General features: G+C 38.0%; 1 protein-coding gene across 1 annotated transcript in view; it reads left to right on the top strand.

Annotated features, from left to right (window-relative positions):
• ACSBG1 (acyl-CoA synthetase bubblegum family member 1) overlaps nucleotides 1-12168 on the top strand; it is a 40970-nt gene that overhangs the window by 730 nt on the left and 28072 nt on the right. Inside the window, exon 2 of the mRNA XM_072870342.1 lies at nucleotides 10903-10985. Within this exon, the coding sequence (XP_072726443.1) occupies nucleotides 10903-10985 (83 nt within the window). The remainder of the gene's footprint in view (nucleotides 1-10902; nucleotides 10986-12168) is intronic.

The raw sequence follows: 12168 nt of genomic DNA, 5'->3' as shown, positions 1-12168 counted from the left end.
ACATATTACAATGCATATAATCTACTTTGAATGGACTTTCAAAAGTACCCTAGCTGCAGCTATGGAAATAGGTCTTTCTTCCCTCCTGAATTTGGGGGAATAATCCTTAGATGATAATTTGCTTTTGTGGTTGAGCATCTTCTTCCCATCAAAGGCAACAGAACTTAACCAGGTAACCCATATCTTAGAGCACGAACTGGGAAACTTATTTTTAGAAGAGTTTGTTTTAGGGTCTATATTACTTTTTTACATGTGAGATAAGCCTACTGGCTGCTGTCTTATTTCTGTCCTAGGCAGCACAAAAGGGAAAAATAGTTTCTTTTTCCTGTTACTCTGTCACTGGAATGGTATTTTCTGTTAGAGAAAGCTCACCATCTCTAGGCTTTGTGGAAATACCGATTTTAAGAATAGAGCAACACATCTCACAGGAGATTATTTTCTCTTCTGATCGTTATAAGTTTGTCAATAATGCTGAGTACTAATTATCCGTTCCCAGAGACTGAACTATTCTATCAGGTAGATTCTTACTTTTCTGTTAAGTTAAATCTAACTTCACATTTGTTTAGGTAGCAATTTGCATGTGATGTCACTTGGAAGATTTGCTTGAGCCTTTCAGGTAAACAGTTGGTTGGGATCATGTTTATCATAATAGTATGATCAATATTATGATCAATATTATGATCAATATGATCATAATATCAATATCATTATATGATCATGAATTGATCATATTGATAATCAATATCATGATATGATCATAATATCAATATAATGATATTGATCATGAATATGATCAATACTATGATCATAATATCATAATTCTGTTCTGGGCTTTGTAATCCTGGATAAGCATCATTAGGAGCAAAGTGTAAACATAATGTTTTTGGAAAAGAAAAAAGTTTAAGAAATCTCTGAAATCTTTTGAATGTGGTAGTGTTGTTCTGGAGTCCTAATCAGTTAATACTAGAATTGTCTTTTTTTTGTTTAATCTGTCCAAAGATCATACAACAGTATTTGACTTGTGATCAGTGTAGGTATATGTACACACTGACTCATGAAAGTTAGGATTTTGCTAAACTAGTAATAATGCCTCTATTTTAGTCCATGCATGCTTCTATTTGTGACATGCTTAAGGAAAAAAAATTCCATGTTTTCTTTATTTAAAAAAAAAAACTAAAAGAGTGAAGGGAATGAGATACAGACTCCGGTGTTGGTGGCAAATTGAAGACCCTTTATTGAACTATTACATGGCTTATATACTTTCTAATTGTTTGTACATGCGCCACTGAGAGAACTCTTATTGGTTTATATGTCTTGTCCACGCGTCCTTCATGCGTTCCTTCAGCTAATACGATTGGCCATCTTCTTGTAACCTTGCAGTTCCTTTCTTCACAACAAAAAATCACGCACTCGCCTTATCTCTCTCCAGTCTCATCCACTCCTACTCCTGACACACAGCCTCCTTTTCTCAGTCATAACCCAAACCCTCAGCACTTCAATCTTGCCAACCCTTTCACTCCTTCAAAAGAGAATTTAAAAATATATAGTGGTTTGCACCCAGTGCAAACATGAAATTTAAGCTTCCTGTATTAGAAAGATGTTTAGCATTTGGTTTGTTTCTGAATTTTTATTGAAAGAGTATCACAGAGACTGGAACTCCAAGTACTTTTGATGCATTCAAAGTCCTTGGCATAAATACATCTTTGTTATTTTTTTTAAGAAGTCAGTGCATGTTGTCCTGTTAAATATTGTTTACCTGGTGTGGTTTGAAGTTAGGTAGCAAACTTTATATACCTTTTTTGTATGCTGGAAGTAGGGTTCCAGGTAGAAAGGACTAGACTAAACTCTAGCAAAATGGAAAGAGAAAAAAAATACCTTTTTATAAGGCTGAAATTGAATCGGTGTGACCTAAAAAAATGAGGAAGAGATGAAATAATGAGTTCTGTGTGACCTAACTTTGCACTCTCTGCAAATAGCCATACAGAGGCAGTTACTGGAAGATTTCTGCTTCGGGTCTGGGTTTTTGCTGTGCAGGGGAGAACAGAGCCAGAAAATCTGTACCAAGGTCAGTGAAGGGTTGTAGTACACTACCAACTGCTGAATAAAGCCGGGGGGGGGGGGAGGGGTGTCTGTAAAAAAAAAAAAAAAAAAAAAAAAAAAAAAAAGGCTGGATACATTGTTCATTCCTTCCCATTCACCCACATAGTTCTCAGCTATCTGTAAAACTGGTCTGCTCACCAAAATAAATGGCCTGATTTTTGAGGATATTTAGTCCTAACAAAAGAAAAAAATACTTTAGTTTTATTTTTTGCAAGTAAAGAGATAGGTTTTACTAGAAGGTGTGTGCCAGCTGTGTTAAATGGCGAAATAGGTCTCAGCTGTTAACTTTATCTTTAGTACTTTGTTCTTTATAAAGTGTTTGTGTTGCTTTTAAATATACCTTTGTGTGGGAAGAAATTGTATGAGTAAATTGAGAAAGACTGGTTTCTTGTGCACTATGAAAAGCAAACTGATCATCAAATCAGCTGACCCTTTTTGCAAGAGTAGGAACATATTTGGGCTGATTTGTGGCCCCCTTTTTAAGTCTCATAAGGGCATGAAAACCAATTAAAACCTGAATCTAACCTGATCTTCGAGGACAAAGAGAAATTTTAAATAGAACGAATAAGGAATGTATTATAATATTGCCCTAATTTGAATAGAGGAGGAATTAGTAAATAAGACGACCAGTCATAATAGACAGTAATATCCCTGTAAAGGACCACGAGGACCTCTTGTGACTCTTTTCTTTGCTCCTTTAATATAGGAAGAATTTTACATGTAATACAAAATTAGGGTTTAAAGAACTAATGTTGTGTGTCATTACTGTGGGTTTTTTTTCCTTGTGCCATAGAAAATGAGAAAACATCTTCAAAATGTCTTGGGTAACAATTCGCACCTCCTCCGAGTCTGGAGATGCAGTATTTGCTACTTGGCTATTTATGTGCTGGTGACAGATATCTATTTAGCTGCTGAACTATCAAAGCTTTGGTACTATGTTGCTATGTTGATTTAAGTCAGAGTGACTTCATTGTCTTTGTCTAGAACTCTAGGACAGATCTGTGATTCTAAATTTGTCTTGTGCTCTGTCCTACGACCTCTCCCCAGAGCTCTGTTTTAAAATACTGGATTCAGCACTTGCAGGATGCATGGGGAATTGGGAAAGGATTACTCATGAATGGAATCCACATGAAGATATTTAGTTTCTGAAGTTTCTAGGCAAAGTGCCAGAATCAGTAAAGTTTTGAGAAGTACCCATAGGTAATTTAAACTATGGCTTTTTGCTGCCAGAATAATTGTCAGATGATTACTTAATGATTCCATCTTGAATTCACATGCCGCAGTGAGCTCTTGAAAATGCCTAACACCCAATGAAAAGTACTTTGGAATGTGCAAATGTAGACCCAAGACATACTATACTACCAAAAGCAGCTCTAATGTAGATTAAGGCTGGTGGAATGTATATAGCTGGGTTGTCCTGGAGAACATGTAACAAAAGCTTAGGAAAAAAAAATTCCCATTGTTAGAACAGAGATAAATATTTAGGACACTTGTCACAAAGAATGAAGGAGCAAAAGATGCACACTGACTGGAAGAAGGATTTTTTAAAATCTACTTTATTATAGATTACTTAAATAATCACAGAATCACAGAATTGTATAGGTTGGAAAAGACCTTTAAGATCATCGAGTCCAACCGTAAACCTAATGCTACCAAGACCACTAAACCATGTCCCTAAATCAAACAACCAAATAATCAAACCAATAATCAAACAATCAAGCTGTAGGAGTTTAGAGATGAAATTCACCAAGTCATCCTCAGCAAAGCAAGCAGGGAAAAATTAAAATAAATTTTATAAAGAAGTTCTGCCTTGGAAAAAATGCGTATTTTTCCAGTTCAGCCTATTTTTTGTGTATTTAATAAGATTCATATTTAATAGTTAGGAAAGCCAATTCAACAAAAGCGTTTGAGAAAAAAGTACTTGTACAAATGGGGATTTGCACACCTTGCTCCCTAAGATAAACACCTGCATATTACAAAATACTTCTTTGGGCAAGGCAAGCAGAGAAAGGAGTTTAATTATAAGGTGAAGACTGTGTTGTAAGAAATATGTAGTAACATGCTTACTGCCACTTGAAAGTAGCCTGGTGCATGAGCTTGTAAAAATGATATGCTCAGAGGAACAGTGAAGCAGATGTAGGAGCTGCACTGCTTTGGATCATCACAGTGTGGGCAAAACACAAGTAAGCCTTCCTGAGAGCCATTGAGTCTGGAAGCAGTGCTATGAGAGCATTCCCAGGAGAAGCTAAATGGATTGCTTTTTGGATAAAGCATGTAAGTGACAGAGAAATTGCATGCACTCAGCAGATGCTGTAACTGAGCTGTCCCTCATTATTGGCTATGTTCTTTGTTGTAGATGGTCTGCAGGATTATATATTTTGAAGGAAAGAAAGAACAAAAACTATGCAATAGTTTATAGTAAAGCTTTAGAAATTAAGCAGACGGGAACTGCAGTAACATGGTTGACCATAGCCATAGCTTTGTACCTCGAACATATTGTTGTTCTAAAATTAGGCATCACATTAATCTCAATTTATCTGATAATATGTGAATGCAGTACCTTAAACAGTGAACATTTCCCATATATTAAACCAGAATAAAATTCATTAATAGAAATATTTTCACTATATGGTGAGCCTGCACATATGGTACAACATTATCCGGGAACAAGATGAGAGTGGAGAAGCTGTGTAGTGGGAGAAGCCTCTGCGTTGGAAATACCGGGAAAAGGAGGAGGAGATGGTAGTAGCTTCATTGTGAATCCAGACAGCATAGGTCTGGAAGCTAAGGTAGGGTATTCTGGATTAATGCATAGCCTGAACTACTGACTGTTTTAATTGCAAAAAAATGTTTAAGTCTTTTTTTTGTGAGCAGTTGCGAATGTGATTTCCAGACTTCAAGTACTTTGACTTGCTATATGTATATAAAGGGTTATGAGTAAATATTCTGAAGTCTAAAGGAATACCTTGTACTGAATAATGTATTAACAATATACATATGTAGTTATTTGATAAACTGCTTATTTTTGCAAGTTTATAGAAAGCTGATTTATTTTTTTAAATTCTAATAACCCCTGTAGAGACCCAACTGGCAAAAATTTAACATTTACAAAGCTACAGGAGTTGCATGATAGTGATAAGGAATAGGAATACAAAAAGAATTAGATACATCTTTTTATTTGCCACTGTACATAATCTGTTTAACAAATAGCTTCCCCTTAAATCTCATGATAATATGACTGCTGCATAACAGTGTTCGTATTCCATTGGTGCAGTCTGTGATCTTAGAAATTACTCTGCAGAATTAAGGCCAAAATATATTGAACCCTACAACACAGAGTTCATAGTTCTTAAATTTGAGATAAAAGATTCTAACCTAATTATACAGGACAAACAGTGTATTCTGTGAGGCTTATTAAAGTGAGAATTTCTGTAAAACGTTTTCTCCATAGAAATCATTGGTTCATTATCATATTAAAGACTGACTTTATAGATTCTTTTCAGGTTTATTCTTAGTATTTTCACAAGATTTTACTATGAGGAGAGAATTTAGAGGACAGCAAATATCTGACTGTGTTTGACCTAGAATATGAGATGTAAGCAGAAATTCCTATTACTAGAGAAGGAAACATAGAGCCTATGGAAGGAAAAGGCCGATTCCTAAGTCCCTTGAAGCTAAAAAATTACGGAAATTAGTATCACAGTAAGTAGTGCTGTTAATCAGACACTCGGTATCATTATGGTAACAGAAAAAACAGTTTTTCTAATGTGTAACTTCAGCAAAAGAGCACTGCCATTTCAAAATGATAAAAGTGGAGAGATTTAGCTGTTACATTTAGTTTCTGTAGTTACGATAAGAAATAGTCCTGTATTCATTGGTTTCCATCAAATACACTTAGTTAAAAAAAGTAACTGCTATGCCAGTAAATTCAGATTGGATGCTTTGCTTCTGGTGAATCATCAACAGCAGTAAGGACTGTAGTTACAGCAGTAAGGACTGTAGTTACAACAGTCATTATTTTACCATTATAATATCGGTCGCACAGGCGTTATTTCCACTGGTTTGCAAAGATAAATCTCGCTAGAGCTGTTACAATCTTGGAAACAAAGAAGGAAAGGAAACTTTTCCTTTGTTAACCCAATATAGAGAATGTTCAAATTCTTGCTTTTTAGGTTGGCCTGATGTGTGAGAACAGCTTCAGTATGATATAACATCTAACTGACACAGAGTAGCGGTGGTAGCTGCAAGCGAGTTGTGCTATGTTAGGATTTGCCCCAAACCTCTGGATAAGCCAGTCAGCTTGAGCAAGCTGTGCCTCTGTCTCAGGTGAAGTGTGTGTGTACATGCATTGAATTCAGGCAGCAGGTGAGGTCATGGTAGAATGGTACCTCGAAATTAAATCCCAAATTCCATCAGGAAATACTGTCATTCAAAAACCATTCCTGCTAATGGACTTACACAGAAGTATGCTTTGTTTAGTTCTAGCTGGTCAGCGTTGTGTAACATGAACTCAGTTTGTTCTAATTGGCTTGCTAAAGTGACCTCTACTGTTAAATCCTGTGTGTCTGCTTTGTAGAGGTTTTTGCATATTACCTTTGGAATCATAAACCTTTTTATTTAACACAAAAATTGGAGGTGGAAAATCCCCTTTTAAACTGGTAGTTGGATTTTGGAACATGCTGTCACTGCACTAATAACGTTAAATAATTTATGCAGAACCCCAGCCTTAATAACAAATTTAGCAGCCAAAGTCCAGATTTCCAAAGCATTTTTGTTTTGCTGGGGCATCTTGCCACCAAACCGTAATTCTGTGGCGCGTTTTCTCCTTGCTGCAGTATGCTCAGTAAGCTCTTGATCAAGCAGTCCCACCGAATTCTGCTCGATTCGGTCTTACTTGAACAATTCCAGGTAACATAACCATTCTTGAATCTTTACTTAATTTTTAAAGGAATAACTCCTAACAAAAGCTAGAAGTAACAACATTAAAATCATATTCTTTCACTCAGAAGGGATGGTTCTGAATATACACATAAACTGTTGATAGAAGATAAAATTTCTTAATTGTGCTTTCAGGGCAAAAAAACCCCAACTCTCAAATTGACTGCTTAGTCCGTAGAAGCAGGTAACAACTGCTTTGCACGCAGCATTACTAACTTTAACGCTCCTGAAGATAGTAGATGCATAGAGCTCTTCATATGACATTTGCATGTTGAGGCATTACCAGAGCAAGTCCAGAAGTTCAGACTTGCTGGTTGATTATTTTTCTGTTAAGGGAACATAATATAAACTGAACCAGTATCCTATAACAGTCAGATGAGAATAAAGCAAACTGAAGAGATTTTCATCTGGGAAAAGTCATTAATGATGATTATTAAAAGTTTTGAGTAGCCTTACAAGAGGCTTTTCTGATATATACTAATCAGATCTGTTTTCTTCTGAGGGCTTTTTTGCTATTCATTTTCGGCAAGAGTAATGTTCAGTTATCTTTTGACTAAGACTTTGTTTTATTTGTTTTGTAAAATAATAAGCATTTAAAAAGCTTTAGTGTTCAAAAGATACTTAAAGGAAAATATTGCACTAGATTTCTAAACATCAAATGTAGTTTTTCTTTAAAATAGGAAAAATTTCAAGAACTATTAAGTGTTTTGTGATGGCAGACAAACACATGTTTTTAAATTATTTCAGATATTTTGTTTTGGTTTTATTCCCAAATATGCCTTCCTGGTCCATCACTCTGTCCTTGCAATCCCACTTCATTAAGTCACCATTTCCCGTATATCAAACACAGACTTGCCTTTCAAAATGCAGTATAATCCCCCTCTATATTTAAATTACGCAGTTTCTCATCAACATCTGCCTTCACCAAGCCAGTGACTTATTTTTAGCTTATCAGACAAGCCCTTTCATGTTTTGTCCCATTATGCCATTAACAAGAGAGGAAATATCCTTGCAGGCAAGGTTAGTGATGACTCCTCTTTTTCCTTCAGCTGCTTTCATGACCTGTACCTCTGTTCTGAGACACGGAGTTCTGCAGCATAGTAGTAGTAAGGGAGGAAATGAACTGCGATTGTCACTTCTGATGAGTGAAACATTACAAAATCTGCTAAATTCTTGTAAAAGGGATCCAGCTTGGTTAAGGCTTTCTTAAAGTATGCTTTCATAGTGAATAACAATAATAAATTCTAGGAGTGTCCCACATATAGGTATTCTACAAAATGTAGTTGTTAATATGAGATAGGAAATAATGTCTGACATGGTGTTTGGTCCTACTGTTTGTTACCTCACACCGCTGTATGAAAAACGGCTTTTGAAGTTGTTTCTTATTTATTTGAAAGCTGGGAAGGGCTTTGTTTGGGCTTTCTTTTTCTACATTTTGAGTTAACTTATTACACTGTGGAGGGGAAGGACTTCCTGAGCTTCATTCAGGACTCTTCGGTTGTACCTGTTGAGAGGGAATGAAGGTAATCTAAACTTGTTCTTGGCCTCTGAAGGATGCTGATTCCCACCCCTTGTTTTATTAAATTAAGTCAGCTAAATTAAAAAATCTGCATGCTGCTATTCGTGAAGAATCTGCAGTGCATTGCTTTATGCAGTAAGTAATTTCTAAATGGTAAGTTATTGTTTAGATTTTTTGCTCATATCACAGAATCATATAGGTTGGAAAAGACCTTTAAGATCATTGAGTCCAACCGTAAACCTAACACTACCAAGACCACCACTATACCATGTCCCTAAGCACCTCATCCAAACATCTTTTAAATACTTCCAGGGATGGCAACTCAACCGCTTCACTGGGCAGCCTGTTCCAATAGTCGATAACCCTTTCAGGGAAGTAAAATTTCCTTATATCCAGTCTAAACCTCCCCTGGCACAACTTGAGGCCATTTCCTCTTGTGGTATCACTTCTTACCTGGGAGAAGAGACCGACCCCCACCTCTCTACAACCTCCTTTCAGGTAGCTGTAGAGAGCAATAAGGTCTCCCCTCAGCCTCCTTTTCTCCAAGCTAAACAACCCCAGTTCCCTCAGCCGCTCCTCATAAGACTTCTGCTCTAGACCCTTCCCCAGCTTCGTTGCCCTTCTCTGGACACGCTCCAGCACCTCAATGTCCCTCTTGTAGTGAGGGGCCCAAAACTGAACACAGGATTCGAGGTGCGGCCTCACCAGTGCTGAGTTACAGGGGCACGATCACTTCCCTACTCCTGCTGGCCACACTATTTTTGATACAAGCCAGGATGCTATTGGCTTTCTTGGCCACCTGGGCACACTGCTGGCTCATATTCTGCTGGCTGTCAGCCAACACCCCCAGGTCCTTCTCTGCCAGGCAGCTTTCCAGCCACTCTTCCCCAGGCCTGTAGCGTTGCATGGGGTTGCTGTGGCCCAAGTGCAGGACCTGGCACTTGGCCTTGTTAAACCTCATACAATTGACCTCGGCCCATCGATCCAGCCTGTCCAGGTCCCTCTGCAGAGCCTTCCTCCCCTCAAGCAGATCAACACTCCCGCACAGCTTGGTGTCATCTGCAGACTTACTGAGGGTGCACTCAATCCCTTTGTCTAGATCATTGATAAAGATATTAAACAGAACTGGTCCCCACACAGAGCCCTGGGGAACACCGCTTGTGACTGGCCACCAACTGGAGTAAACTCCATTCACCACCACTCTCTGGGCCCGGCCATCCAGCCAGTTCTTTACCCAGCGAAGAGTACACCCGTCCAAGCCATGAGCAGCCAGTTTCTCCAGGAGAATGCTGTGGGAAATGGTGTCAAAGGCTTTAGTAAAGTCTAGGTAGACAACATCCACAGCCCTTCCCTCATCCCCTAGGCGGGTCACCTTGTCGTAGAAGGAGATCAGGTTGGTCAAGCAGGACCTGCCTTTCCTGAACCCATGCTGGCTGGGCTTGATCCCTTGGTTATTCTCTACATGCCATGTGATGGCACTGAGGGTGATCTGCTCCATCAGCTTCCCCAGTACCGAGGTCAGGCTGACAGGCCTGTAGTTCCCCGGGTCCTCCTTCCAGCCCTTCTTGTAGATGGGTGTCACATTCGCTGATCTCCAGTCAACTGGGACCTCCTAGTTGCTTTATGCAGTCAGTCATTTCTAAATGGTTAGTTATTGTTTAGATTTTTTGCTTATATAATCCTTTGCAATCTGTTACCTTACAGACTTTCTGTTTTTGAGTTTGTATTATCTGTGCTTTAAACTTCGTCTGGTTAATTTAAGCTAAGAAAGGTTAATTTCATCCATGCGATAATGATAATTTGTTGCTTTGGTGAAGTTTTTGAGAAACTTTATTATTATTGTTAGGAATTAAATCTTCTTTTCCTAGCCTTAAAAAAAACAGCCAACCAAATGACAACAAAAAAACCCCCTAACCTCAGAGCTTCAACAGGTATCAAGAGTGACAATTTACAAGGTATTGTGCTATTAGTACAGTGACAGTATGATCAAGGTTAAGGTTGATAATTCATTCTTTGTACTTGCACGGGTCATGGCCCCTCTGTCGAGATTCAAAATTAGTGTCTCCATCTGGTATATACCATGATATTGAAACCAAAAGTCCCCTGCATGAAATAAGAATATCATCCTTAGAGTGAAGGCATTTCCCTGTTTAACCTGATTGTAGTGAAGTTTGCAACAGAGGCAAAATGTTCTTTGTTCCTCTGAGCTTTCTATTTTCTCCTGTTTGTATTTCTAAGTGCTTGCAAGTGGTGTTTTTGTTTTCCCTTGGATATATTGCATGTTGATTGTAGTGGATCCTACTAGCACTCCTGGATAACTTTTTAATAGGTATTTTTTCTTTTAGAACCATTACAGATGCACAGGCTGTCTGCAGAGATTTGCTGCCTCATTTGGAGGAGACCCAAGATGAAGGCGTAGAGCCAACAGGTAAGCATGTAAAAGATGATCCTTGGAAATCTGAGCTCTTTTTAGAATTTTTTAAATGTAATTTTTATGTCTATTCTAGCAAGTTATGACTGACAATTTTTCAGGGCTGGGATAATGAGAGGCAGCCAAAAATAAAATTAAACTCAAGTGAAGCAGGGCAACTGAAAAATTTTCAGGAGCTGTCTGTAAACTTGCATGAATTCAGTAGTTTCTCCCATTTTTTGTCTGTGTTTGAGATGATTACTAGATAAAAGTGAAAAATAGCCTGATCCCATGGAAAATCATACCAATTCTTGTGTTACGTTTGGCATCACAGCCTGCTTACCAGCTGTCAACTATTGAGGATTTGACATACTGTGTAATAACTGGAGGCTGTAAAGCAATACATATACTTCGGTCAGTTCTGTGTTGCGTTGTAGCATATGCATACTACTGTAATTTTAAACTAATTGCAGTGGTAAATTAACCTAGTTGTGCTACCGTGTGGCTTAAAGGAGGTTTACTAGCAGAACTTTCTGAGGTTCTTTGGAAGGTTTACAGCCCTGAGGGAGAGCTCCCTGTTGCCCTGGTGAGGTTGCTACTGGTGTCTAAATTTGCTCATTTAAACAGGGAATATTTGTTCTATGAGACAACTGAAGCAATGACTGTAAGTGGATTTTGAAGAAATAACAGATCTATGTAGGAATCTCACATGCAGACTTTATACCTGTGTGTATATATATTTATTTTTAAAAAAGTAATTATTTGATAAGCAATAGGTTTCTTTCTAAGAAATGAAGTGCTAGCCATTTGCTTTTTTGTTTTTCAGTAAGCAGGAAATAAATTTGGATGGATAAAGGTGATAACTAACTTCTGTTTTCAAATTCAGGGTATTTTACTGAACTATTTGAGACACACGTTGTATACGTAGATTATTACTGAGGCTGTGGTTCTGCAGAGTACTTGCTTGTATGCTCATGAAGGCTCTGACCTATTTTTCTAAGAATTTATCTGAAATGCTGGTTACTGCTGTCAGCTATCTACCCTGCTTCTCTCCCAGAGGTTTCCACTGGCTGCAGTTTAGAGTAAGATGCTGGGCTGTAAACCACAGGGCTCAGGAAGGAATGCATATGCCATTCAGCCACTCCTGCAGAGGTGACCACAGCCTCTGGAAGAAAGGTGAGGTGAACAACTGAGGGTGGAA

This window comes from Ciconia boyciana, chromosome 8 (assembly GCF_034638445.1).
Source record: "Ciconia boyciana chromosome 8, ASM3463844v1, whole genome shotgun sequence".
Classification (NCBI taxonomy): Eukaryota; Metazoa; Chordata; class Aves; order Ciconiiformes; family Ciconiidae; genus Ciconia; species Ciconia boyciana.
The sequence above is the reverse complement of the archived record's forward strand: the minus strand, read 5'-3'. Positions and strand labels throughout refer to the sequence as shown.